The sequence below is a fragment of the Colletotrichum spaethianum genome (assembly GCF_022836535.1).
Source record: "Colletotrichum spaethianum MAFF 239500 DNA, contig12, whole genome shotgun sequence".
NCBI classification, from domain to species: Eukaryota; Fungi; Ascomycota; class Sordariomycetes; order Glomerellales; family Glomerellaceae; genus Colletotrichum; species Colletotrichum spaethianum.
The window spans coordinates 967818-994776 of NW_026054782.1; the positions used below are offsets into that span (position 1 = coordinate 967818).

The 26959-nt window shown below is 50.0% G+C and overlaps 10 protein-coding genes across 10 annotated transcripts; 4 read left to right on the forward strand and 6 right to left on the reverse strand.

Moving 5' to 3' along the window:
* Positions 1-813: 813 nt before the first annotated feature.
* ColSpa_05598 (uncharacterized protein) lies at positions 814-2532 on the forward strand (the record flags this gene model as incomplete). The annotated part of the gene is made up of 2 exons (XM_049271810.1): positions 814-885; positions 1036-2532. 2 exons carry the CDS (start codon positions 814-816, stop codon positions 2530-2532), a joined length of 1569 nt encoding a protein of 522 aa, XP_049127767.1.
* Positions 2533-3118: 586 nt separating this feature from the next.
* On the reverse strand, positions 3119-4689 carry ColSpa_05599 (tyrosinase; the record flags this gene model as incomplete). Its single annotated transcript, XM_049271811.1, has 3 exons — positions 3119-3313; positions 3389-4522; positions 4603-4689. The coding sequence occupies 3 exons, from the start codon at positions 4687-4689 to the stop codon at positions 3119-3121; spliced, it is 1416 nt and encodes a 471-aa protein (XP_049127768.1).
* Positions 4690-4719: 30 nt separating this feature from the next.
* On the reverse strand, positions 4720-5268 carry ColSpa_05600 (tyrosinase; the record flags this gene model as incomplete). The annotated part of the gene is made up of 1 exon (XM_049271812.1): positions 4720-5268. One exon carries the CDS (start codon positions 5266-5268, stop codon positions 4720-4722), a length of 549 nt encoding a protein of 182 aa, XP_049127769.1.
* Positions 5269-6354: 1086 nt separating this feature from the next.
* ColSpa_05601 (xylosidase/arabinosidase) lies at positions 6355-7377 on the reverse strand (the record flags this gene model as incomplete). The annotated part of the gene is made up of 1 exon (XM_049271813.1): positions 6355-7377. The coding sequence occupies one exon, from the start codon at positions 7375-7377 to the stop codon at positions 6355-6357; it is 1023 nt and encodes a 340-aa protein (XP_049127770.1).
* A 1224-nt stretch (positions 7378-8601) lies between these two features.
* Positions 8602-9721, reverse strand: ColSpa_05602 (glyoxylate reductase 1; the record flags this gene model as incomplete). The annotated part of the gene is made up of 2 exons (XM_049271814.1): positions 8602-9332; positions 9415-9721. The coding sequence occupies 2 exons, from the start codon at positions 9719-9721 to the stop codon at positions 8602-8604; spliced, it is 1038 nt and encodes a 345-aa protein (XP_049127771.1).
* A 7408-nt stretch (positions 9722-17129) lies between these two features.
* Positions 17130-17917, forward strand: ColSpa_05603 (dehydrogenase xptC; the record flags this gene model as incomplete). The annotated part of the gene is made up of 4 exons (XM_049271815.1): positions 17130-17322; positions 17385-17418; positions 17472-17733; positions 17786-17917. 4 exons carry the CDS (start codon positions 17130-17132, stop codon positions 17915-17917), a joined length of 621 nt encoding a protein of 206 aa, XP_049127772.1.
* A 60-nt stretch (positions 17918-17977) lies between these two features.
* ColSpa_05604 (dehydrogenase xptC) lies at positions 17978-19406 on the forward strand (the record flags this gene model as incomplete). The annotated part of the gene is made up of 4 exons (XM_049271816.1): positions 17978-18220; positions 18277-18490; positions 18549-19303; positions 19374-19406. 4 exons carry the CDS (start codon positions 17978-17980, stop codon positions 19404-19406), a joined length of 1245 nt encoding a protein of 414 aa, XP_049127773.1.
* A 1364-nt stretch (positions 19407-20770) lies between these two features.
* On the reverse strand, positions 20771-21207 carry ColSpa_05605 (uncharacterized protein; the record flags this gene model as incomplete). The annotated part of the gene is made up of 3 exons (XM_049271817.1): positions 20771-20863; positions 20929-21078; positions 21151-21207. The coding sequence occupies 3 exons, from the start codon at positions 21205-21207 to the stop codon at positions 20771-20773; spliced, it is 300 nt and encodes a 99-aa protein (XP_049127774.1).
* A 1502-nt stretch (positions 21208-22709) lies between these two features.
* On the forward strand, positions 22710-23077 carry ColSpa_05606 (uncharacterized protein; the record flags this gene model as incomplete). The annotated part of the gene is made up of 2 exons (XM_049271818.1): positions 22710-22832; positions 22889-23077. The coding sequence occupies 2 exons, from the start codon at positions 22710-22712 to the stop codon at positions 23075-23077; spliced, it is 312 nt and encodes a 103-aa protein (XP_049127775.1).
* A 1127-nt stretch (positions 23078-24204) lies between these two features.
* On the reverse strand, positions 24205-25198 carry ColSpa_05607 (store-operated calcium entry regulator STIMATE; the record flags this gene model as incomplete). Its single annotated transcript, XM_049271819.1, has 3 exons — positions 24205-24378; positions 24434-24983; positions 25110-25198. 3 exons carry the CDS (start codon positions 25196-25198, stop codon positions 24205-24207), a joined length of 813 nt encoding a protein of 270 aa, XP_049127776.1.
* Positions 25199-26959: the final 1761 nt, after the last annotated feature.

Below are 26959 nucleotides of genomic sequence, written 5' to 3' on the forward strand. Positions count from 1 at the left end.
CCATATTTTTCCAGCGGGTTATCCACCGTGTTCCTGGTGCCATCTCCACCGTCTGAGATCATCACTGGAACACCTGGCCCTTCATTCCTCGAGTATTCCGCCCCATTCAGAATCACTCCCGTCTCTGACAGACCCGCTGCCCTCCGTGTGGCTTCCTTTACCATGGCGACCACATCTCGCCATCAAATTTGCCCGTCATCTACCCAGTGCCGTATCCATGGGACCTCGAAGTCATGACAGAAAATCACACTAGCCATTGGTACGAGCTGACGGACGCCGCCATCGCCCACCCGCCATGTACCTCAATTCGCGAAACCCTCGATGGGTGACCGGTGACTGGTCGACTCCCGACTCGCCCTACGTGGTGTGAGTGGCCTCGGGCTCGCTAGCAGACCACCGGCGCAACCTTCTGCTGACTGGCAGCCATGCCATGATGTAGCCCGGCCTGACAGCAAGGGCACTACTGTTACCTTGCATATCGACATGGTGCCTCATCTCGTGCGATGGCTGGGTGGGAACATGGGTAAAAGGCAAAGCTCGTATTCTGCTAGCCAGCCCGCTCTGTTGGGATGGATGGATGGATGATGGATGCATCACTCCCCGCCGTGGCCCGACGTAGCCTCCAGCAACCGGCAACCATCCGCACCCTCGTCGTCTTTTTGATAAAGTCCTCGTCGCTGCGCCAAGAGTATTATTCATGTCCCTTCCTTCTCTCCTTACCCACGGTCGCTACGAATAGATAGTCCTCTCACTCCAATCAACTAGTAGACTTTCAAAGTCACTGTCATTCGCTTCCAAAGAACAAGAACCAACATGCGCGGCCTCTACACGGGACTGGGCGCCATTGCCCTGGCGTCCGTCAATGCTTGGGAATATCCCTTTTGTGTAAGTCTGCTCATACCCCTGTCTACTTTGACTGTGCCATATCATCCTCCCCATTTCGTTTCATTCATCCCTCTTTTCACTTCGTGATGGAATGAACTATACTCCAACAGCTGAGTGCAATAATGAGAACTCTCAGCTCACACATCACAGGAACATGATGGGTGCTACCGCAACCTCATCGACGAGCGTTTCGCAGAGGAGGCCAAGGGTTTCTGTGTTGAGTTCCTTCACAGAACCACCACTGCTGCCGCTGCTATCCCGACGGACTTTAACAACTGCGCTGGAGATGTCAAGGCTGTCTCCTCTGCCTGTTCCTGCATCACCTACAGCTTGAGCACAACGGTTCCTCCTACCACCAGCACCTCGGCCCCGTGGACTACCAGCACTCCCGCTCCCCCGACCACCGTCAGTACTACTGAGGCCACCAAGACTACTTGGTCTTCCAGTGAGGTCGTCTCTACGAGCACATCGTCCACCTGGGTCAGCAGCACCAAGGCTCACAGCACATCCACCTCGTCTGAGGACTGCACGACTTCGTCCACGGCTGTCAGCTCGACCAAGGAGCATAGCACCTCCACCTCCTCCGAAGACTGCACTACCTCTTCTACCGCTGTCAGCAGCACCAAAGTCCACAGCACGACTACGGAGGACTGCACCACCGAGACGACCGTGAGCACCAAGAGCCACCACTCACACTCCAGCAAGCCTACGACTCACGTCCCTCCTCCCCCTTCTACCACCACTGAGGATTGCACCACCGAGACTGCCGTCAGTAGCACCAAGGGAGAGAGCACGACTAAGACCTGGGCCCCTCCTCCTCCTCCCACTACCACCCCCTATGCCAACACGACGAGTGAGAAGCCTCCTCACACCAAGACGAGCACCACCAAGCTGACTACGTCCACCGTCTACACCACGACCGTTGAGACCGTGACGAGATGCCCTCCTAGCGTCACAAATTGCCCTCACACTCCTGTCACCACCACCAAGACCATCGCTGTCTCAACGACTATTTGTCCCGTCACAGAGGAGTCCACCCACCCTGCTCCTCCCCCAACGACCTGGACGACTTCCACAGTTTACACCACCAAGGTTCACACCATCACCAGGTGCCCTCCCGACACCCCTAACTGTCCCGAAGGTCCTCACACCACCACCGAGACCGTTCCTGTGTCCACCACCATCTGCCCTGTTACCGAGAGCGTGCCTCACACTTTCACCACTGTGCACCCCGTGCCCAGCAGCCCACCTCCTCCGCCGCCTGCTGGCACTCCCCCTGCCGGAACTCCTCCTGCTCCTCCAGCCAGCACCCACCCAGCGCCTCCTGCCGGAACTCCTCCTGCTCCCCCGGCCAGCACCCACCCAGCGCCTCCTGCCGGTACTCCCCCGGCTGGTACTCCTCCCGCTCCGCCGGCTAGCACCTACCCTGCTCCGCCCGCCGGTACCCCTCCCGCCGGTACCCCCGTGCCCCCTCCGGCTGGTACTCCTTCTGCTCCTCCTGCCGGCACTCCTCCCGCTGCCACCACGCCCGTCGCCTCGCCTAGCAAGACCACTACTGGTCCAGTCCAGGTCACCAATGCTGCTGATCGTCTTGGCTCCGGCATCCTGGCCGCAGCCGCCGGTGTCGTGGTTGCTGCTCTGCTCTGAACCAAGCCATGCGCGTGATTTGGATTTTCAAGCGAGCTTTTTGTTTAATGTGTAATTCATGAAAATTAACGTTCACACAACACAATGTGGATATGGGATATGTAATGCGTGTTCATAGCGATAGTCGTACCTTACAAAAATTGAGTAATGCTGCTTTCATGCATCCTTTTCGAGTGCCGCTTGTGACTTGCTACTGATAGCTTTGGGTATTTATTCATTATGAGAGACACGGCATAAAGCACAATTGTATGACGGACGAACAAAAACATAAATGAAGGCCGTTCAACTCGACGCATGGAATTTCTGAGACATGTGGCTTTCAGCCGTACGAATGTCTTGGGTGCGGGAATGGTTCTAGACGAATAACAGCTAGGTTGTTGCGGACGGCACCTTCCGCTGAATGTGGTTACTAGGGTACGGCATGCCGCATGCCAGTAATCTGGTTCGGGTTCAGTGAGGTCTGGTTAGTTTCGCTTCAGCATAATCAATGCAGATATCAGTTTCTAATCATACAGAAGTTTTCCCCATTGAATGTAATTCCAGAGCGCGGATCTACATGTAGACTTGCTAAATTCTCTTTCGCATTTTAGACTTCCCTTCCGCCTTTCCTAATCTGGTCCCAACGGGGGTTTCCATCGCTGCCCTTCGTAACCCTCCACTCATCATCGTAGTGATGGAACTCCGAAGGCTTCTCCGGATCTTCGGGATGAGTGCCCTTGCCCGCTAGGAAGGAGACATTAAGGTCTGGCATTCTTTGCGGCTCGATAACCTCGCCGGGCAGCTGTTATGCGAATCAGCCCCTATCTTCAGAACCACGGTCTCACTGAACTGCGATGTGGGGGAAATGCAAACTTACAGCCACGACTCTCCAATGCAGGTTCTTCTTCACGTACTCGAGAACGTGCTCCGCACCAAGATGCTTAATGTCGTTCCACTTTTCCTCGTTAATAGCCCTCTTCAAAAGCTGCAGCGTCAGAGGCACTTGTCCTTTTGAAAGCTGTTGGATGCTCTGCTGCTTGTTGCAGTTGGCGCACGCCACGCCGCTCTTCCTCCAGTTCCTGGAAAAGCTGTGGATGCTGCCAATGTAATCCTCGCTCCAGAGATTATCCTCAGGGCGGCCGGAGGCCTTGCCGTTGTTAGTACCGAGGAAGAAGTAGATGATGAAGCTTCGGCCTCCGAGAGCATAACGGTTGTACAAGACGTTGATGATGAAGTCGTTGTCCAACCCCGCAATGTTCTTGTGAGACACGTCCTTCAGAAGGTTCCTCAGGACGCCGTACTTGGCTGTCAGGCGGCCGATGAGTTTCTCGGGGGAGACTGCGGGAGCATTAGACCCCTTTGTCGGCGAAAGGTCGTCGTAGGTGTACCCCAGATTCGTCCAAACCCGCAGCTCGTCCGAGGTCCAGTGTCCAAAGTTGGTGTCGGAATGGAACGGATACAATGGGGAGTCAGAGGCGGGGTCAATCGTCACGCTCCGGCCGGACCACCACGGCACGGAGTTGAGTGACTGGAATATCGCGAGCTGGCGGTCCACGTTGCAATGATGCAGCCAGAAGATTGGGTCAAAAGCTGCAAGGCCGAGATCGGTCATGTGGCCGTAGGCGTACTTCGGCGGGGGATCCGCAGAATCAGCACCCGGCGGCGGCGGGTTGTCGGTACCAAGGGCAGGCACGTCAGGAGTCCAGCCCACGCCTCCCGTAAAGTCGTGAATACAGTTGTGCAACATCTCGATAGAGAGATATCCAGCAGGACCCTGATCACCATGGGCGGTTGTGGCAAATTCTGCGAAATTGCCAAAGTTGGTCGGGACGAATAGTCTCGAAACCTGTTCAGCAAAGGTGCCCCAGAGACCTTCGGCATTAGTGACATTTGCCCAAAGGGGTTTCTGCAATGCGGCGTTCACGGCCTGGTTGTTGACGATTCCGGAGACCTGCTGCGTCGTGATAGGGTTATCAAGGCCCCATCGGCTTGTGGCATACGTCTGGTTGGTCTGGAACGGAGGTAATAATCATCCCGTTGTTAGCTGTCTGAGACTCTGTATAGGCTCGTTTTACAAAACATCGCACTCACAGGCGGTTCATCAAAGATCGCAAACTCCCCAAAGGCCTTCTGATCGGAAAAGAGTGGCTTCATGGAAGCAGTCTTGAATTGCGTCATGTTGGCCGTGCTGAACTGGTACAGCGGGTTTCAATCCTCCTGCGATGTCCCGTCTGGCATCTTGATAGTAATTGTCGGAGTGCTTGCAACGTCAGGAACACTGGGTATGTTGGCCCAGTCCCAGTACGGCAGACGCCAGGCGTTTGCTTCGGTCATCCACTGCTGCTGAGCGCTGGAAGGGGCTGCGGGAACGATCTCTTTCGTCATAATCTCCCAAAGACGCTGCTCGAAGAGAAGCAAGTAGGCACGGTGCCAGGTTGGGAAAATCAACGTATTGTGTGGGCAATAGAAGTCAGGAGTATGGTCAGGGTAGTTTTCTCCATAGGAGTTGGTCACCTCGATTGGGATAGGGTCATTGTCCCAAGAGGTGGCCGGAAGGCCGTGGATGCCTGCGATGCGGTAATAGGATAACTGATCCCTGAAGTCCATGCTCTGGAAGGCGCGAAGGGCCTGGATGAAGAGAGAAAGCTGAATTGGGTTCTGTTTGGCCCACGCGTTGATCTCACTTCGGGACGGCGGGGGTCCCGTGCCCTCAGTCGGGATGCCGGTGATGGCGTATGTTTGAAAGGGTGCAGACATGTTGCTTGGAATTATTTAGGGGCTATCAGGATCTTGAGAGACGATGTGGGTTGCTTGGTCTGTCAAGAGCTATCCTGTGGTTCCGACGGATGGTACTTATACCCTTCACAAAGCAATCAACTTACCAGAAAGCCCTCATTATACCGCGTGAATTGACGAATCTCAAATTCGGCTCTTTAGCTTTGCCCTGAGGAATTCCCGAGGTGAGTCTTACAAAGTGGCGAAGACGCCTCTCCATACCGCACTTTAGCCACGTCTAAGTATGATCTGCAGGAAGGATAGGCGAGCTGAAATCAAGCTCATGTGAGAGGAGAATTTAGGTAGTTTGAGAAATGAGGGAAACGCTTTCCACGGCTTGGCTTGTTTCTGGCAACGTGGTCGCGAATGTCTTACCAGCGGCCTAGCCCCCCCTTAAATGCTTCCGCAGGCGTCCATCAGGACATTGAGGTGACATGATGTTGAAAATACAGAGTACACTCATGGGATGATGGAGATAGCCACGTGCTGGCATATGAATTTTGACGCCTTCTTCTTGCATGCCAGAGCAATCGCCACCAGTCCTCTTGTCTTACCAGTGGCTCGTTGCCCGGGCCGTCAATCTTATCCGGCACGTTGCGAGGTGAGACATGAAGTGCGGCTGAACGACACGGGGTTCAAAACATATGATTCTTGTCGTGAACTTAGGTTCCAAGACGAGATAGTGGCAGCATTGCTTCAGCCTCGCTGTAGATTTTGTTCTATCTATCATCGGCTCCTGTCTTCAACTTCTGCTTCTGAGCATGCTGAGATCCTAAAACAATGCAAGGCCGTATTTACGTATCGTGGAATAATTCCAACACTTAAACGCTTAGGTTGTCTCTCGGCAATTGAGCCATTGTAAAAGTCTGGCCCCGGCATGGTGACAGACTGGCCGGGAACGACGGTACATCTCATAACCCCAACTGTACATCTACCCAGGACACAATTGTGGTTCAGCTACTAATCCCAGTGAGATGTTTATTCAGTTGCTAATCTTAGTTCGTAATAACATGAAGAGTGCTAAAAGTACGGTTGCGTGAAGGGAAGGAACTCATTCAGATATATCGACTACCCTAACATGATCTTTGGTGGAACATGATGACTCTTCTTTGCCGGCTTACTGATCGTGAGCTTGCCATCCTCATCATAAAATATCGGTTCAAACTTGACAGATCTCAGGTAATCGGTTCCGTTGCTCAACGAGGCGTCGTGGGAAAACAGCCACCACTGTTCCATATACTCAAGAATGGAATGGTGTGTCGTCCATCCAAGAACAGGCTCCAGGATGCGTCCAGCGTACGTGAAAGGACCCAACGGGGTTTTGCTGGTCGCATAGACGAGATAGTGAGTATCGCCGGTTGAGTAGGAGAAATAGTAGATGTCGTCCTTCTTATGCATCCAGGGGGCCTCAAAGAAGCGGCGGTCATAGTCGTCGGCCAAGAGGGGCTTGTTGGTCTCTGGGTCGAGGATCTGGATCTCTTGGACTTTTCCATCAAAACTGTGCATATCGCTGCTAAGCTTGGCAACTCGCGGGCCTAGAGCATAAATTCCTGTGGCGTTTGGCTCCTGGGAGCCCAGCCAAGCGGGATCGAAAGTGTTGTCCTTTTGGTAGCACTGCAACTGACCGCCCCATAGACCTCCAAAATAGATATATCCCTGGCCGTCGATGTCTACGAAGCTCGCTGGGTCGATGCTGAAGCTACCAGCGATAGGTTCGGAGTCCGGAGTAAAGGGGCCTTCTGGCTTGTCCGAGACGGCAACGCCTATTTGGAAGCGCTCTTCCTTGTTGCGGGCTGGGAAGTAGAGGTAATATTTTTCATTATTGTACGCGGCATCAGGGGCCCAGAGTTGCCTTGAGATCCACGGGACATCCGCGACCGTTAGGAAAACGCCATGGTCGATGACGGGGTCATACGGGTTGAGTGATGGATTACTGAAGACATGGTAATCAGCCATATCATACTGGTCGCCATTGTCGTTAGCCGTGATATTTGTCTTGCGGTCGTGAGACGGGTAGACGAAGATCCTGTTGTCAAAGACGTGGGCCGAAGGATCCGCCGTGAAAAGAGCGCTGGCGAGGAGTACAGCCATTGCGAATAAGAGAACACGAGTTGGAACGAAGTTAGGCGATGAAAAGAATGCTGCCTTTCAAAAACCAGTGGCCTTGGAATGAACAGTGAATGGGGTTATAGAGATAGATGATAGGTCCGGACGACGGCTAGAGAAGTAACTTATATATCATTCCAACTCCAACATCCGAGGTGTCTAGCCGTAGACGAAGAGTCATGATTTGTGGTATTGCTGGATTCGATATTAAGGGAACTAAAGGATTAATCACGATTTTATCCAGTGCATTTTCCCGGCTGAGTCATTTTGTAATACCCCTTCTGGCCCTTGCAAGCTATGCATACGATATGTCCCTGGCGATAACGTTGTCGTTCCGGTGAGCATATTCACGTTGTTCTTCTTGTGTCCACGAGAGCATTTCTTAAGCACGCCATCATGATTTCGTCAGTGCGCTAGCCAAAAGAACGGCCTATTGTGTGTTTAGGTAAAACAACCATGGTTCGACTATTGAAGGATAAGCGGCTCGACGGTTAGTAAATACTTTGGTTATTTACGCTCCTATTTTTGTTTGGCATCAACCTCCAAGTACTCAGACACTAACCTAACTTTGAAATTCCGCGCTTTCCGTCGGGAAGGTTTATCTTAAAGTATGAAAGAACCTCATAATCTCTGAATGGCCACGGTGAAGGCGAAGGTAACAACAGCCTCTCCTGTATCGAGCCCGACTTTTTTCCCCGCCCCTAGGGAACGCTGGACTGAATTCTTTGACACATGCAACGAGCAGGGGACAGAAATAGGAGCCGCAGAAGAGAATTTGTCGTAGACGATTCCCAGCAGAAGGAAGGAGTCCCTTCAACCACCCTTTATTTCATCATTCTTTCACAAGAAGAAGAGATCTTTGTCGTTAAGGGGCATCGTCACCCATTCATTACTGTTTTACCAGACCCCTAGCCTGTCAGAACCCCAGACGGCCCGACAACAAGAGGTGCACCAGTTTACATGGTTTTTAAGGTGCCGGCGATGTCTACCAAGAGTGGCGTCTGGTTTATAGTCGTCGCTTAATCCTTGCGACGAGCTTGATTTACAGACAAGGTGACAGGGTGAAGGACAGACGAGGCTGTGATGGCCAAAATTCGAAGCAATTACGTTAAAAAAAACCCTTGTTTTTTGCCCAAGGTCCGAATGCTGAACTCCACAGTTTCCTTCGCTAGAAATACACTATGTCCCAGGTCATCTTCCCGCTCTTCATTATAAGCGGCTCTTGTTGATTAAGTGGGCGTTGACAGGCGTGACGGCCTTGCCTGTTTTGGCAAAAGAGATGATGTTTTCCATGCCCAGTCTTTCGAAGCCCATGTGCGCATCCAGCGAAGCACCAGCGTTGTGTGAGAGTACCTCGACGTTCTTCATCTTAATCAATTCCTTGTTGACATGAGGCTCGTTGTAGTGAACATCCAGTCCCGCAGCAGAGAGGTGGCCACTCTTTAATGCCGCGACGAGGGGCTCCTCCTCAATAAGCTTTCCACGCGCAATATTGATGAGCTTAGCGCCCTTCTTCATCTTGCTGATCGCAGCCGCATCCAAGAGGGTCTTGCCCGCAAAAGGCGTCGCCACAAGGACACAGTCAGCGGTAGCCAGCAGGTCGCTCATGTCCTTGTAAAACGTCGCGCTTGAGGGCTTCTCGAGCTCGGCGGGCATGCGCACGACATCGTTGTAGAGAATCTTCATATCGAAGGACTTGTGGGCCTTTTCGGCTATGCGACGGCCAATCCTGCCGAAGCCAATGATGCCTAGACTGAAACCATTGGGGTTCCGGGAGACGGCGCCGAGGTTCTTGTTGGCGTCGACGAATTGGTCGGGGTCGCCAGAGCGGGCGGCGGCGGCGGACCAAGAGAAGAGGCGGAAAGTGGAGAGGAGGAGCCAGATGGCGCCGTCGGCGACGGATTCTGTGCATGCTGCGGCGGCATTGCAGTACACGATTCCTGGATGTTTGTATAAGCACACGCTCCCGATCTGTCAAGGCGCGACAAGCCAATCGACTTTATCGGCCCTGGAGCGACTCACCCCGGCTTGCGAGTGTCTCTGTGTCGACCCAGTCGAAACCAGCTCCGGCGCTGGCGTAAACTTTGCACGACGAAGGCAGAAGCGAGATCAGCTCCTTGTCCCAGTTGCCCATCTCACCGCCCGTGTTCCAGAACGGGCGGTAAATGGCAAAGAAGTCGCCAAACTTCTTATCTTTCAGTGCTTGAATGAAATCAGCGCGCGGTATGCTGTATGACCGGCGGATCTCGAACTTGGAGGTGAAGTCCTTGTAGAGGTCATGGTTCCATTTGATATCGTCGCCAAGCTGGAGAACAATTGGTTTTCCCATGGTGACTCGACTGCCTTTGGGTTGTTGGTCTGAACGCGAAATTGGCTGAGAATGGGATCGTAGGCTGAGTCAAGGAGCTTCGTGGAGGAAGGATGGTTGCAAACAAACAGTCAACCGAAGCCCCCTCCTAAAGATTCGGTGAACGTCCCGCTGTGACATTTATATCGGACGATAAGCGCGTTCTGGGTGTCTCGGTCTATCCTGCCAGCGGCTCCTTATTGGTCTTGTTGGGCTCTGAGCGGCGAGATTTACCCCATTAGGGTAGCTTCCCCAAAGCTATCCTGGCATGAGTGGATCGATGCAACGGCTTGCGTCGAGCTACTGGAGCTTCCGCCTCCCCCGCCCCCGCAGATGTCCCGCAACAGCTCCATAACCCGCGGGGAATTCAGGCTCAACCGCCCATCTGCCGGATTGTCCAAAGACGGCCAACAGTCCCGAATGCCACCAAGGCCGAGGATCCCCGTCAAACACTGATTTGCCTCGATTCACCACCATAGCCTGGATTCTAAGCCCCTGTGATGTTAGTTCGGACCATCTTAAATATGTCGTGCTAAACCGATTTGGACTCTTCGCAGTGTCAATTCGTGACTGAGACCACTAGGATGGAATTATCTACTCTAGGCAAGGTAACAGGTTTACTCAAAGTTATCAGACAGCCAAAGACCTTCAAACAAAACGCTTGATGCATAACGAGTTGTATTGAGACACGATGACTGCTGCTGAAAGTTACCTCAGGTGGAGCAGTTGACCTTGAACGTAGGAAACTTGTTTAAGACCGACTTGTTGGCTTGTTTCCACCGCAAGCTGAGCCATAGCGGTAAATATTTCAACACACTGAAAGAAGCCAAATTTCCAGAAAACATAGATCCGTTGCCGATTGGAACAGTCATCACGCATACTCAAGAGCTCTGAAATTTCTCCATTGTTAAATTGATTACGTGCATGGATATATTTGATTCATTACAAGCGAAGCGGCTTAGTATCGCTATGTAACATGTCATTTCTGCGTGTACCTCTTTTCAACCTCAATTTTCGTACAAGTTCGGAGGGAGATAGAATGGGGTAGAAAGGGGTGAGGTAAAACGATGTTGGAGCTGGGACGGCTGTGATACATGAGGTGTTGCTTTCATCCGGGTTGCGCGGCGGCATGGTGCCAATCAGAAGATCCAATACTTGGATCCAATCCTTGGGGGGAATACAATGAGTATATTCATCCTCAAGTATCTAAACTCACTAAAGTCTACCGTAATGATGCATCAAGACTCTGGATTTGGCGTTCTCATAACGTACTCCAATGGGGCAGGTATAACTTAATAAAAACTGCAGTTTTGACGTTTTTTTGAGGGCCTGCGACGCCTCGTTTCTGAGGTCTGGGCGTCAAGGCGTCTTTCGCAACTAAGCTTCTTTGTCAAAGAGCCCGTGATGTAACTGGCTGATGTTGGCTTTGAAACCCCCTAGATGCGTTTAAGCAGATTTTCCTCATTGATGACGGGTTGCATATTTGTTCTCAGTGATTGTTAAATATTTAGCAGACTTTTTTTTCTGGAAAGCAAATATTACTCAAGTGCAGGGGTTGAGTAGGAAAAACGGAGTTCCGCTGGATTTGTGCGGTCCGTGACGCAACAGGATGCGACCAACTAATTACCCACCGACTGATGGTTAGCATTGCCTCGTTCTGTCCCCCAGTGAAAGTATAAGTAAGCCCGAATCTCCCTTCATTCTCCAGTCATGTTCTCATCTCGGGCTCACTCTATCACCCTTCTTTATTCATTTAACCTTTCACAGTTTCTAAACTGATCTTCATCATCGAAGTGTTTATCTCTTTATGAAGACTTGAGGGGAATCGACAATTGCTTCTAGGCTAGACACATATCGTCAAAAAAGTAACATGAACGTCATACAACATAAAGAGTATCATGTGAGGAATTTGACCACTCAATCGGTCACTCTCTCCCCCACCAAGGCTTAAGTTGTGAGGAATCTCAAGAACCTGCCACTCATTGTGAAATTTCTACTGTCATCATCTATAAAGAAAAGCGCTAATGGGACTGACAGCCCGGGACTAATGAGATTACCATCTTCGGTTTGACTCCCACTGTCGATGAATCTACAATCAGAGTTGAAGGCACTGGTTATGCCGTCATCACCGACATTGCTGTGGAGTTGCTTCCCAATCGCGATATATGGCAAGACATCTACCCAGATTCTGAGGACGATGACGATGATGACATACCGGATACCGTTTCTGATCATGGAGACAACGAAGGGAACTCGATGACTCCTCCTTCACTTACTACTCTGCGGTCTCGGATACGACAGCTGCGGGATGAAGAGCGATATGCGAGAGAAGTCGTCGAAAGCGCAACAAGTCGTCTAAAGATCCTTGACGCTTACGGAAAGTCACTAGACCGCAAAAAGAGCATCGACATCACCGAAAGTATTGAATTTTATCGGGCTGAGCGAGAAAAGATCTTTCGGGGCCATACAATTGGGATCGTTCGCGGCCAAGGCAATGCTGAGCTTCTAAGTGCAGCGCTTGCAGAAGAGAGTCGCCTTATCAAACAACATGAGAAGGCAACCGCTGAAGCATCTCGCAAGAAATCGAAAGCTCTGAATGATATGCAAAAGGAGAAGTACAAACATGCGTGAATAAGAGAAGACCGCCGGAAGGAGAAAGACCGCATCCGAAAGGAGCGTGAGCTCTTTTGGCCTAGACGTTGCTACTCCGTTCGAGTGACCCTAGAGACGACAAACTTCACACCTTTATCATCTCGACGGGCATCAATGTCGAGTGACACAGCTCAGGCTGTCACTCCGACCCTTGATGAGGTGGATGGAGATCTCACCTGCAACCTTTCCCTGACATACGTCACCTCTTCTGCATTTTGGGCTCCGAGCTACGACCTCCAATTGTCAACCACAAACAATAGCGCTACGTTATTTTACGATACCCAAATCACCAACAAGACCTCTGAGACGTGGAACAACTGTAAAGTCACACTCTCGACATCTCAGGCTATATTTGGCGGACTGGAAAACAATACCCCAGCCCCAAGGCCTTGGAACATAAAGTTAGCAGACAAGGATGGCAACTGCAAAGGACATGATATTCTATACAGTTCAGAAGAGCGCAATCAACGAAAGCAGTGGCAGAGCTTTCAGGAGGAAAAGGTTAACAGCTCAAACCTACGTGAAGACCTCTTCGGTGTAGGCAGTGTAGCCCCAGCTTTGTCCTCGCAGCAGCAACATTCAATGCAGCTTATGCTTCTTGAGCAGCAGTCAAAGAAGAGACGCCAATCTCAGGTTGTGCAGCAGCAAACCATGCAACAACGGGCTCCGGGCAATCAGACGCAGCCGGCACAGGCGGACATGGTGGATTTCACAAGCATGGCATTTGCAGATCCACTGGCGTCCAACGCACTACTAGAAGAATTCGATTTCGACGCTTTCCTCGCGGAAAATTCAGGGACACCCAATCAGAATGAGAACATCGATTTCCAAGAGTCCATTGTGGAAGACACAGGTCTCACGACGATGTATGACCTCCCAGGCACGAAGTCACTAGCCCCTCACCCTACCAAGTCCAAGCAACGGGTTGCTCGTCTGAACTTTCACAACATTGCCTTCAGTCACACCATCATTGCCAAGTACAAACCAGTGGCCTACCTGAAGGCCAAGATCTGCAATAGCAGCAAGCTCACACTTCTCAAGGCCGAGACTAGCCTCACTCTTGATGGCGCCTTCATGGGGCGCACGCAACTACCTCGCTGCAGCGATGGCGACAGCTTCTCGCTGAGTTTAGGCGTTGATCCTGCGATCAAGGTCAATTACCCCAAAGCCATTGTCCGCCGGACTACGACAGGCGTCTTTGCCAAAGAAAACAGCTCAATGTTTACACGCACCGTCACTATTACTAATACTCGAAACTCGGCAGGCCGGCCTGTGTCTTTGATTGTGCTTGATCAAGTGCCTGTATCCGAAGACGAGCAACTTAAAGTAGATGTTCTTGCACCTAAGGTGCTTTTCCTTGATGGGCCTGGAGTGTCCACCGGGAGCCCTGGTCGCGAAGGCAAGGAAGACATTGATTGGGGCAATGCAGCCTCCGCACTGGAAAGAGTGGGCCAAGTGAACTGGCAGGTCACGCTCAATGCTGGAAAAGCTGTTCAACTTGGCTTGGAGTATGTCGTTGTTCTTCCGTCTGGACACTCTGCCATTGGTACTTGTTAATTGTTGTGACAAGAAACAACGTCGCTCGCGATGCAGCATGCGAGTGGAAGTTTAACCGAACGGCACGTTCCGTCTTTAGCGTTAAACTTTGTCACTCAAAAAGAATGGAGACTAGGTTCGCGCGGTCCAAGCAGTGTAGTGAGCAGGTGAGTGTGTGCGACGTCGTATTTCGGGTTGATGGGCACAGAGAAGGCCAGTATCATCATAATCAGATTGACGCCAGTCATCCTGCAAATCGTTTCTTACGGGGTGGCTGTCCTCCAGATTTGGAGGGTTGTAAGACGGACTACATCGACTCGGATATCTGGATCCCGAGTCGGTTCCCGTAACTCATGCTGGGGCACGTTTCGAAAGGGGAAGGTTATTATCGACGGCCGTCGGATAAAGAATGAATTTTAATTTTGCGTCTCTTGGCTTTTTATGTTATCAGCAATGCACACGGTGGCTATGATAACATGCATGTAAGTGACAGTGAAGCCAAAAGTCTTGGAGCTACTCAAAGAACCAGGCTTACTTTTGTAGACCTACTATAACTTCGCCCCAATTACCTAATGGCTGCCTGATTTTTGGTTTAGAGGCTTCAGATGAACGGATTTGACAAGCATTGTTGTGTTATGCATGACCGGCTATAGAGTTTGTGAAGTAAACCGTCCACAACGCTGCTATGACCAGTGACCCAGCATCAAGCCTGCAGATTGGCGAACAAACCTAGCCTACACAGGCAACTAAAGGATTGAACTGAGTTGCTTTACTTGACTTTTGACTGCGACAAGTCTATATGCGGTATCGTGGGGGTTTGAGGTAAATATAAATTAGCTCTCAGGTAGTGAGGAACACGCGCCACCGTTTCAAGGGAAAGTGTGACTCTCATTGGTCAAAATGTTCGCAATGTTCACCAGGATCGTAGAGTACTCCTATTGAGATGATGGTGGCAACTAAGCCGCTGGTACCTGACGAGGCTTTGTTCTCACCTGATTACACGGTAAGCTATGAAGGTTAGTCCACTCCTTCACAACCCACTTCTCACAATGTGGAGACTAAAGTATGAGAGATGTCTAAGTGTATGCCATAACAAGCTGGTTGAATAAAGTAATATCACTGGTGCCTTTGCTTCAAAGACGATAATGATCCCAGTACATGCGATAGGTTGCACATGCTTGAAATTGTCACTATTAATGAGCGCTGGCAGGAAACCTGGTCCAGTTAAGTCAAATAAGTGTTGAAATACATAATCATCGGAAGCACGCTATGCCATGATTACAAAGTTCATATCTTCAGAATGCAAGGTGGAGCCCGACTGGAGAAATATTCGCGATCGTTTGTTAGTAGGCAAACCTCTTTTGACGCGGCACGCCAGGTGCGGAGACTCCAGTCCAACATCCTAAGTCATTGGCTCAGAACGTAGGGCGGTAAGCTAAGGTCAATAATGTGACGCCTACCCACAATAGGCGGGGTTTAATAGGAGAGTAATATGCAGCAAGAATTATGATGAGAAGATTATAAGACCCAAGGTGTATCGCTGGAGTGCTTAAATCTCACCCATCGTCGCATTCTGGACTGCACGAGGCCAAGAGTTGGTGTTGAGAATTAAAGAAGCTCATTAGTTGTCAATCAAAAAATAGTTCGGAAAATTGCCGATTGGTTTAGTCCGCGAGCTGCTATTATGTACTCTTGCTGTATGTCCTCTTCACGGATCGTTTAGAAGAGTGTTTTTCAGCGTCTTTACGTTTCCAGTACGTCAGATACTTATGATTTGTTCATTTGAGTGTTCTTGGAGTCTAGACATGCGTCATTGTGAGTCTAGAAACAAGTAAAGAAGCAGGAAAAGGAATGGGAGACCCCCGTTCGGGCTGCCTGATAACTATCGCCAAGTGAGTATTGCTGACCGCGAGTCCAATATCAGGTAGATGGACGTCCCCAGTCTAGGTATTAAACACAGCTCAATGGCAAAACTGTGCCGACAGCTCCTACAGCTCCAATTGTGTTCTTTTAAACTGTCCTTCCTGGGCACATTTGTCAACCGGACTGAATTGCTCCCGCGTGCAACTCGTCGCGTGAATCGACTTACTATAAACAACAGGGCTCAACGAGAATACGACAGTACCGTACCCCAAACAGGCAGGCTGAAAAGGCGCAATAATATCCATCCGTCCCCGTCGGCAGTGTGCCGACTCTGGGGACGACATCAAAGGGGACGGAAGTGAGGGGCGTTGCTGGGATTACTAGTCAAGGGTTCCTTGTATCTGAATCGCAAAGCCGGGGTAGCCAATTTGGGTTCCCACATAAGTTCTTGGATACTATTTGGCGACGGGATGAATCTGGGTTTTGGCGATCATTCCCGATCGCCATGTGCTACTGCAGTGTTCATCATGCTATGGGAGATGCGATGCAATAGCCGAGGATCATTTTGTGCATCTTGGCTCAATCAACTCAAAAAAAGGTTGTGTCATCGACATTGGGCCCTGCAGGGCCGTTCTGCGGATTTATCAGTCGATTTGTCGTGGGGCGAAGCTGACCATTCGACCGCGCTCTTCATCCATTGTGAACCTAAATGATTCACAATCCATGCTTCGGTAAGTCTGTTGCAACCGTTTCCCAGCTGCAATCTCCGGGTGACCTAATCCGGAACTCCATGTTGCTCCACATGGTCTGTCGCCTACGTATGGCAGTAACAGCTATCATTGCTGACCGATCAATCGCTAACAGGCTTCGGATATTGCGTCACTCAGAGACCTACCATAAACGCATCTCTCCGGCGAACTTGCCCGACCTTCCTTGGTTGCCCCTGTGGCTGCCATACTTATTCTCTTGTCCTTCCTTGACTGTTCTTTGATTATGTTGCTCAGTACTACATGGTTGTGTTGTTCTGCCCTTGCCAATATGTCGCCATTTGACGCCAGCGGCGTTTGTTGGCCGTTTATCCCCTGACTCTGGTGGAGAAGAAAGTTCACAGTCGGCAGGCAAGTTCGGCAATACCAATGGTAGGTAAGACCGAGTTAACCAACTATCAGATGAATAAGTCCCATCTTCAGGGGCTGGCCAGATCATATATCGAGTCGTCTCTAGTCGAGGCAATTCTGCAACCCGTTCGTCCCTACCCATTCGTTACTACCTTACCTTTGTACATACGCACAAACACTCGTTATTTAACCATTATAGTCCCACTTTGACACCAGTTACCATGACGTACGTCGTGAAGATGGCTGTGGCCATGGCAGCAGTGCCGCTCTTTGGAGCGCTTGCTCGCCCGTCCTCTTCGTCAATTTGTCTCAAAAGACAGAACGATAGCCAGCTGCTGCCTAGCTACGATTACGTCGTTGTTGGCGCCGGTGCCAGTGGCCTCACTGTTGCTAACCGCCTATCAGAGAACCCGAGTATGCCTCAACTCGTATACTTCTTGAGTTGACTATCGTGAATTGAAGCTAATTTGTGGCAGGTGTAACTGTTCTTGTCATTGAGGCTGGTGAACTGTAAGATGCTATGGGTTGAAACATCCGAACCTGTTCTAATATGGCTTCTCTAGTGACGCGGGCGAGGATTTTGTCAAAATTCCTGGGTTGGCTGGAGGCGCTGTTGGAACGAAGTATGATTGGAATACGACTTACGTCGCCAATGACGCACTGGGTGGCCGAGTTGTTCCTATTCCTCAGGGAAAGGTTGTCGGTGGTTCAACTAAACTCAACCGAATGGTTTTCGACCGTGGTTCAAAATCCGATTACAATCGCTGGGAAGCGCTTGGAGCCTCGGGGTGGAGCTGGGATACTTTGCTTCCCTACTTCAAGAAGGTGAGGACAACCCTCGATCGTCCAGCTCGACTCAGCGCTGATATCACGTTAGAACGAAAAGTTTACACCTCCGACCCCTGAGATCGCAGCCGAATGGGGCGTCCAGGTCGACGAATCTGCACATGGCAGCGATGGATTAATGCAGGTTACTTATTCGCCTTTCTTTTGGCCCACTACCAGTTGAGTATTCTCGCCGTCGCTTGTTTCCGACCAAAGCCGATCTAATAACCTTTAAATAGAGTTTATGATCGGCGCTGTCAAAGAACTCGGCATAAACGTCGCAAAGGACCAGGCAAACGGAAGCCCTATTGGTGGTTACTTCTGCCCCCACAACCAGGACCCCAAGACTGCAACCCGTTCTTCCGCCAGGGAGGCCTACTACGACAACTTCACTGGACGTCAGAACCTCCACCTTCTTACTAAACGTCAGGTTACGAAAGTTGCCACTACTGGCTCAGGAGATTCTATCAAGGCAACTGGAGTAGAAGTGAGTTGCGCCGAGATCGTTTAGAAGAAGCTACTAACATAACCTCCTTCGTCTAGTTCGCTGCCAGCAAGAACGCGCAGCCCCAGATTGTCAATGTGAACAAAGAAGTCATCCTTGCCGCTGGAACGCTTCATACCCCTCAGATCCTCCAGGTTTCTGGTATTGGCGACCCCGCCCTCCACGCCAGCATCAACGTACCGACCGTTGTCGATCTCCCAGCCGTCGGCCAGAATCTTCACGACCATGTCCTCTTGTCTGTGGTTAACACAAGTAAGTTTATCTGTCATCGAAGAAGAAACTTATGGACGAGACTTACAAGACGATACAGTCAACACCACTCTTCCCGTGAATTCCCTCTTGACAAGTAATGCTACCTTCGCTGCCGAGGCCCGAGCCCAGTACGATAGTCAGCACAACGGCCCCCTTAGCTCCCCAACTGGTGACTTTATTGCTTTCCTCCCGCTGTCTACCTACTCCAAGGCGGGCCAAACTCTCAGCTCCCAAGCTATGGCTCAAGATGGCACTACATTCCTGCCCTCAGGGACCCCGGCCGAAGTTGTGAAGGGATATCAGGCACAGCATGAGGTTCTCACCGACCGTCTTCTGGCCAACGACTCCGCCCTTCTCGAAGTTCTCTGGGCCGACGGCGTCATGGTTCTTGGTCTTCAGCACCCTTACTCTCGCGGAAACCTCAAGGCTGCCTCCTCCAGCACTTTTGATGCCCCGATTGCGGACGCCGGTTTCCTCCAAAATCCTCTTGATGTTTCTTTTTTGGTTGAGGCGGTCAAGTTCACCCGGACTCTCACTAGTACCAAATCCATCGGGAGCCTACAGCCTTTCGAGGTTGTTCCAGGCGCCAATGTTACCACTGACGATGCGATTGCCGACTTTGTCCGGCAGCAAAGCTCCACTCTTTACCATCCTGTCGGTACCTGCAAGTTAGGCGCAAGAGAAGAGGGGGGTGTTGTGGATGCCAAACTGAAAGTCTACGGCATTAGTGGTCTACGCGTTGTTGACGCAAGTATCATGCCTTTAGTGCCTGCGACACACATTATGACTACGGTCTATGCTGTCGCTGAGAAAGTAAGTATTATTCAACGTTGAACTTCTGCCGTAGGCTCGAAATCTCGATGCTAACAGTCATCTCCTTTAGGCTGCAGACATCATCCGCGGCAACACGGCTTAGAATAGTGGGAAGTGTATTCAAGTAGCATTCTGAGCAATAAACTTTGGTAAAACTTCATGATCCTTCGACCAGGAAACACATTAATTAGGCGCCTGCTCGTCCATATTTCTTTTGAACGTTTGAATATTAGGATAACCAAGAGGTACCATTTTGATCCACTATTCGCATTTACTAGCTCCAGACGATGATAAATGAAGGCTTGGAGTGAAACAAATCGCGCTCTAGTTGTCGATATCGAACATTGGAAACAAGAAATCCCACCGATGAGAAGGCAAAGCTCTTACATATAGTAGAATTATGCAGGCCATGTCGTTGCCAAATAAGACTTTTACCGCTTGGGTTATCTTCGATTTGCAGTTGGTAACTAAGCATAAAGTGACCAGGCTATTAAATTCAGATTCAAGAACGGTGACTATGATCAGTCTTTCGACTTGATAAGAGCTTAGGTACGTCCTAGTAGCTCGACTATGCCATCATAGACTAATCCTAGGTATCCTCAGGTAGCTACCAGTATCGCAGTCTAGTTAAGTAGACGAATACCTGAAAAGCTGTCCTCGGAGACAGTGCTGCTTTTAAAGCTCTGTAACAAGAATATCCTGTCAGCTCTTCTGTTCTCTCCCCTGGTCCCCGTTGCCTTGTGCTTTATGCAGTCTTACTCTCTTCTTCCTTATCTTCTCGTCCCACTCACTCTTATGGTGGTCACTACTTTGATTCTTCTGGCCTCCCTGTCCTTCTTTTCTATTTCTGTTTGAAACTCCACTCATTATCATATATTATCATTCTTCAAGAACTATCAATGTCTGATCCTTATAGCTTTGCACCAAGGAGGAGCTTTTATCAGGCCAGTAGTTATGTATACATATCAGTAAAGGAGTGTAGACACTATATGTAACAAGTTCGAATGCCTCAAGTCTCTCTTAGTTTACGCAATTAAAATTACAATATCAGTGTACTTTTTCCTCGCCAATCTTTCCAGGCCACCTATCGGTGAAAGTAATCTTCGACTTCCAACGTATAACTTCAATTCAAATGGCATTATATTAAATTCATCTCATTGGATAGTACAGAATACCTGGGCAACTAAATAAGCTGCGTATGGTTTTCATAAGGAAGTGCCATATCCTTCGGAGTAGCCCCGGCCATGTTTGACTGGTGAATCATGGTAGTTCGCAGTGTGGGATGGTTCAATGAGCATCACAGGGAACAAATACAGTATGAGTATAGAACGTTTATCTAAATCGTCATTTCTAAGTGTACAATAACCCTGGTCGATACGAAGACCAGCTATGTCACTGAGCCCAAGAACGCAAAGTGGTTGATTGTAAGCTTGCAACCGCTGATTTATGGTTTCGATCCAAACAATACTAGTACGGGCATCCAGAATCCGGGTCGCAGCGGTTCTTTCCCTTCGGGCAAGGCTTTCCCCATCCAGTCCTGGTATCGCAGCAGTCGGCATCCTATTGAAGCAAGAGAGTTGAGTAAATGGTTCACAGCAGTCTTGTCCTTGGGAGGATATACTCACGCATTTGGAGTTGGGAATGCCCATGTTCATGCAGAAATTGCCGGATTCGGCTCCATTGATACATCCAATGTAACCATTTTGGCGAGCGCAGGCATCAGAGCCCTGGTCACCTCCCCAGCAACAGTTGGGATCGGTTCCATCAATTGTGCACTATTGGTGGTCTGATGTCAGGTTTTTTTTTCATGTTGAGATACATTAGGATGCGGAGGGAATGAGACTTACAGCGGCGTAAGCCGTTGCGGTAAGGGCAAGGATGGCGATGGACTGGAAGAACTTCATTTCGAATACGTGAATGTAGGAAGACGGTGTGAAAAAGAGTGATTACTTTGTTGAAGCGAACGATGTAGAGTGAACTGACACGATTGCTGATGATAGAGTAGGATATACAGAGAGATTCGGGGTCGATACTTATACTCTTTCCACAACAGCTCTTGACGGACTCAGGACTTCCCACAGTCTGCAGGATTTGACATCTCCCGACTCTGTTTTTTGCCAGGAAGAATCAGCTCGTCTCACGAATCATTGTCTCTAATTCCATCTTCGAGTGTTAGTCGCCTGTGCTCCAGTGATTCATCCTCTCTAGACTCAGCCTACTCGGTCTCGGCATGATGATAGAAATTACGGAGCAAAAGCGCCAAGTGTGTGGCTGAGATTGCAACTAGAGTCATCTTGGCGCGCTCCAGGGTTTTCAAAGCTACCAATAACCTGATAGGACTCGTAGGCAACAGTCTGGAGCGCCAAAATCGTCAAGTTGAGACGAGATTGTGGGGTCTTGGTCCCGGCTGCCACGTCCTAACAGAAACGGTGAGAGTCCAAGCGCGCTCGGCATCGGAAGCCTTCCAGGCGTCAGATGAACAGCTCGTATGGCCACTAACCTCAAGAGCCCTGTAAAAAGTACCCAGGCTGAGTCCAGATAGACTTTCATTCCAAGCCCACTAATTGGGGACGGAGTTTTGTCAGACAGCTTGCAATAGATTGAGCTGCTGCGCCCAGCCCTACCTACCACGGACCTCAATTCTGGGGCTAGCCAAAAGTCTTTACCATTCATATGCTTTAGAAGTCGGGCAAAAAGGGATAAAGTCGACAGTAAGGCCGGGAGGTTCCGTAACTGACAGCCATACCCCAGGTAAATCGTCTGAATTGGGCAACATGTTGCACTACACGTCCTGCATTTCGGTCCAAGCTTGTGTTAGAGTTGGATTAAATTCCTGCCGAAGGGTTTTACACTTTCGGCTCAATATAAACCAACGGACTTATGCAAGATCCTAAAGGCGTCTGCTAAGTACACGTTGCGACGGAAAATGGTCAAGATATCGTCAGATCGACTACGATATGGGCTAGGCAATACAGGTCAGGTGCCAAGAGAAGCTGACTCGTTTGGTTATCCAATGTCGACGAATAATCAAAGTGTGTGAATCTAGCCAGCACTATACTCAAAATGTCATCTAATCATCGGTCATTGTTAGTTAGCAAAAGTCCGTCGGAGCATACTCACCTCATGAATTACTAACGACCGAAAGCGAGGTCTTGTGGAGTGCAGAACAAGCAATAGAGAGTAACAGAGCAGAGCTTAGCCACTTCTCTCTTGAGAAGATTCTTGCGATGTCACAGCGTTGCCTCTTGGTAGCAATAGATAAATAGCTCATGATTCCTCTACACAATTCTGGTTGCCTTCTTTTTCTCATCACAATCTTTCCTCTTCAATCATCACTCGCAACTGTCACTCATTCTCACTTTGACTTCTCCTTCACTTGAATCAACCATCCACATCCTTCTTCAAAATGCAGTTCTCCTTCGTCATCAGTGCGGTTGTTTCCGCCCTTATCAGTACTTCTGCTGCTGCCACGTTGGACTTAAGGGCTGCTGCGCCCAAGGCGCTTGCAGCTCGCACTGTTATTGACGAGGTAAGAGCCTAAGACTGACCCATATTCAAATGATCACAACCAATTTATTTGCATAGTGCACTGAGGCGAACGACTGCTGCATTTCCACCCGCGGTGCCTGCACCCGCCAGGCAATCAACTGGGCCGAGAACTATCTCACTTGCCCCTTCATCAAGCTCTGCCCTGACCTCGGTGTTCCTTGGTCTTCTTGCGTAAGGAATCCCTCATCGACGAGTTTTGCCAGAGAGATCTTTACTAACATGTAATCTAGGGCGCCGACTGCTGTTCTATTTCTACCAAGTGGGGCCGTGGCTGCCCAGGCAAATAAGCTCTAATTACGTTGATTGTAACGAATGTGGGCATACAGACTGTATTAGACGACAACTGCTGCTTGTCGGAAACTTGACTGAGCCGTAAACTTTTGATACTGCGAATAGATCCTTGCGTTGATCCTGAAACACCCTAAAAAGGCCACCAAAAATGCCGATCTAGTTTTTCATTGTTTTCGATGTTCTGGATTTTCCCTTAAATTCTTCTCGAGTCAGGCGAGTCCGCATAAAGCTCAAGCCAAACAAAAGGCCTTAAATCGACAAACCCCCTATGCATCTGCTTTCCTACATACCAGTTATGAGCGTCCATGGTCAAAAACGTTCTGATTTTCATTCTGAAACTCCAGGGATTGCCTAGTCCAGGTCTATTTGCAACTACGTAAAGACACTAGTGATTTATTGATATGCCTACGTGTTGCCTTGCAGTATTTAAGTGAGCTGGTGTGGTGGTTGAACTATTTAGTCCTGGAGTTGTGCCGACCGCAACATCTTTGCGTGTATTGCTTACCAAACACTCAACACACCTAGTTGAGGATTGTTGAACCCCGAGTCTTTGGTAAACAAATCGTCAACGAGTTCTCGATTTTGAAACTGCTTCTTGCCAGTTATTAGTAAAGATTTCGTTATGAATCATCTCATCCTGGATAGAATCAGAGACCAGTAGAGGGCATATGATGCGCGACCAAACATTCCCTTGCTGGGGGGAATTACAAAAGTCCAGGGTTATGGGCGCGTTATACGCATGACATGCAATCTTTGTGGGCAACAATGCCTGAATTCATAGAACCAAGGACCGTTTAGTATTTCTTTCAAGTTGATTTAGCGCAAATGTTATTGTCAAGTAACGACTGGACGAGCAACGCCAATTAATTCGTGTTCAGTAGACTGCTAAACTGATGGACAAATTTCCCTGTGATAACTCTAGGATCGTTGAGTCGTGTTTCCATAGTCGTATCCAACTCTGTATACCATTCGCAATTAATCCCTGAACGCCGTGCTATGCATTTTCGAGAGAACAATCGTGCCGCCAATATGAACAATGAAATGGAAGGCTTCCGATCAGATTACCAGTCCACCGCCCAGCCATTTTGTTCGAGGAACTCTTCGCAGGCCTGCCTAAGTCCAAGGTTGGGTCTCAGCTCCGACGGTAGGAGGGGCTCACGGGTGAGGGGATCGCTGGGGTGACGACGCAGGTGCTCCATGATGGATGCCCTCTCGTAGGACTTTCCAGTTTTTGTCTGCAAGTGTGTTAGTTGAAGCCATGTGCTGAAGTACGAATGTCGGTCAGCTTACAATGACTGGGTCAACCATGACGCCGAAACTAATATCGTCGATAGCCCACTCCGGAACCTCACGCCTCTTCTCCTCCGAAGATCGGCTCTTCTCAAAAGTGCTCCTCAACATCTCAATCTTCTGTTCCCACTCGGCCTCAATCTCCCTCTTATCCCCGCCATCCATTGCATTGGTGACAGCCTGTTCGCGCTCTTTTTCCATTAACTCAATGACCTCGTTTTCTAAGTGGCGCGCTTCTCTGGTGCGTATCTTTTCCATCCAGTCCCAACGCTCCTTCTTGGCCCGTAGAACCTGCGCCGTGATGGCAGCAAGCGATTTATCACCAATCTGCACACAAAGCTGATGGGCCTTCTGAGCGTTTGTAAGGGCGGAGTCGTAGTCCTTTAGGGCGAGCTGGGCTTGGGAGAGGTAGTAGTGGGCTTTGAGATTGTCAGGGGTAAGGCCGAGGCACGATTCGCAGTCAGAGACGACCGCGTCCCAAATTTCGAGCTTGAGACGTGCCATTGCGCGGTTCGTATACAGGGCCGGGTTCTTTGGGTCAGCGATGATGCTATTACGTATAACCAGTTAGCCTCACGGTTGATCTCAGTACATCTGCTGCAGGATAGCTACGCAATAAGTGCATCAAGCCGGGGATTTGGCCGTGTGTGTTGTGTTATCAGAAGGAAGAGCCTACGCTTTCGAGTACAACGCCTCTGCACCGGCGTAATCGCCTTGTTGGAAGTGGCGGTTGCCCTCTTCCTTGAGCTGAATTGATCTCGACATTGCGCTTTTTTCTTGTTGGTTGCGATGGTAGAATGGAAATTAAGGCAGCGGTTCGGTTGATTAGTACATATGTAGGTGAACTGGATATATAAATCGGGTCGACAACAAGATCGAAGCGTTCAGAACGCAAGAAAGCTTGCCGGACTAGATGATGCAAGCTTGATAGTCGTTGTCGGTGAAGCACGAGTCTGCCCTGGGGGCTGTTGAGGAAGAGAGTGGCCAGGAGGACGATTGTGAGTGCTGCGGAAGCCAGGAGATTGTTCTACTTGCGCAGCGGGTGTGTATGGATCGATCAGGGTTCGGGTCGAGGCCAGGGGTGAGAGGACGATTACTCTATGTGGGCGGAAACTGAAAAGGACAGTTTAGGCAAACCGGCAGCTGCAACTCAGCCTTGTGGCGTCAAGAACAATGTGCAACTTGGGAAGAAACACTGCCCGCTATCGTTGCCGATGCTGGTGTGCTGCGTGAGATGTCCAAAGCACACGTTCAAGGCAGCGGTACCCCGCCAGCGAACCCGCGCCGATGGATTGCACGTCGATTCTAGGGGTCTCTGTCGACCGACCCCACTTTCGCTCGGGACGAGCGGTTGTCGTTGCGTTCTCGAATCTTCCGCTTAGAAATAAGTGGCTGGTATCTCGGCCAATCACGTGATGTGGCGTTTCCCTCCGTACCCCGGCCGCAGTTCAACGGTTGAAAGTGGATCACAGTCGGAGCCGATGCCGAGAGCTACCCGCCGAGTGCAGCCATAACACATGAAGATATCCAAAGAGTGAATAATACATCCCAATATAAGCTCTGGCATTAGATCCGAAATGCAGCACTTTGAAGCCGAGTTCACGCGTACTTCCCAATCTATTTGTGTAGTCACCAAGGCAATCTCCATGCTTGTGACTGACTCAATGGCACCTTTAAGTCTTTGCGCGCAAATTTCCTAATGGGTTTTTGAAGCCTCCTCGGCCCTCCTCACCCTTGTTTGAGACCTGGTACAATAGCCAGATTCCTCGCAAGATGGTCGCTGCTGCAACAACGATAGCAACCGCCTGGCCAAATGATATCTTTTTCCTATCCTTGGTTTCAAGCTTTGCCATTGCATTTTCGGCCGCGGCCATCGACGCTATGGAAAACATTGCATAAACGAGAAATGATAAAGAAACGGTAGTTGCGTATGATCCGTACTCTGTGTCCTTTGATCTGCCTCTAAAGATCCAGTTCTTGAACCTTGAGCTACGAGTGACCAATTGAGGAAATGTAAGATTGTCCAGTTTCCAAGGGTTCTTTTTGGTACTCTTTTCGGCTTTGTGGAAAGAATTCATATTCATAAGCGAGTGAAAGCTGCTTTGGACAAATGACACCCATCGACAAGCGTAGTAGACCCAGAAAGCTTTCATCTCTTGGCGGATGGTCGGCGACAAGTCTTCGAGTGACAGTGGGCTAGAACCTGGAGTGGTCGACGCCTTGAGACAGGCACCAACATTACCCCACCAAGCCGCTGAGACGCATTGACAAGTTCTAGTGATGAACTTGCCATCACCTAAGTCGTGGACAATGACACCCAGGAGAACGAGGCCGAGCCCTTGGCACACTACAGTGATCACCACCTGCCAGCGGGCCGCTAGAGTTTCCTTGGTGACGAGTGGGATAGAGAGGGCGCTATTTTGGGCGTCGAGCATCATCGAACCCAGTATTATGTCGGCCAAGGTCAATTCGCCGTCCTCTTTGTGAATGAGAAGAGCAATGGCGAGAGACAGATGGGTAACCGCA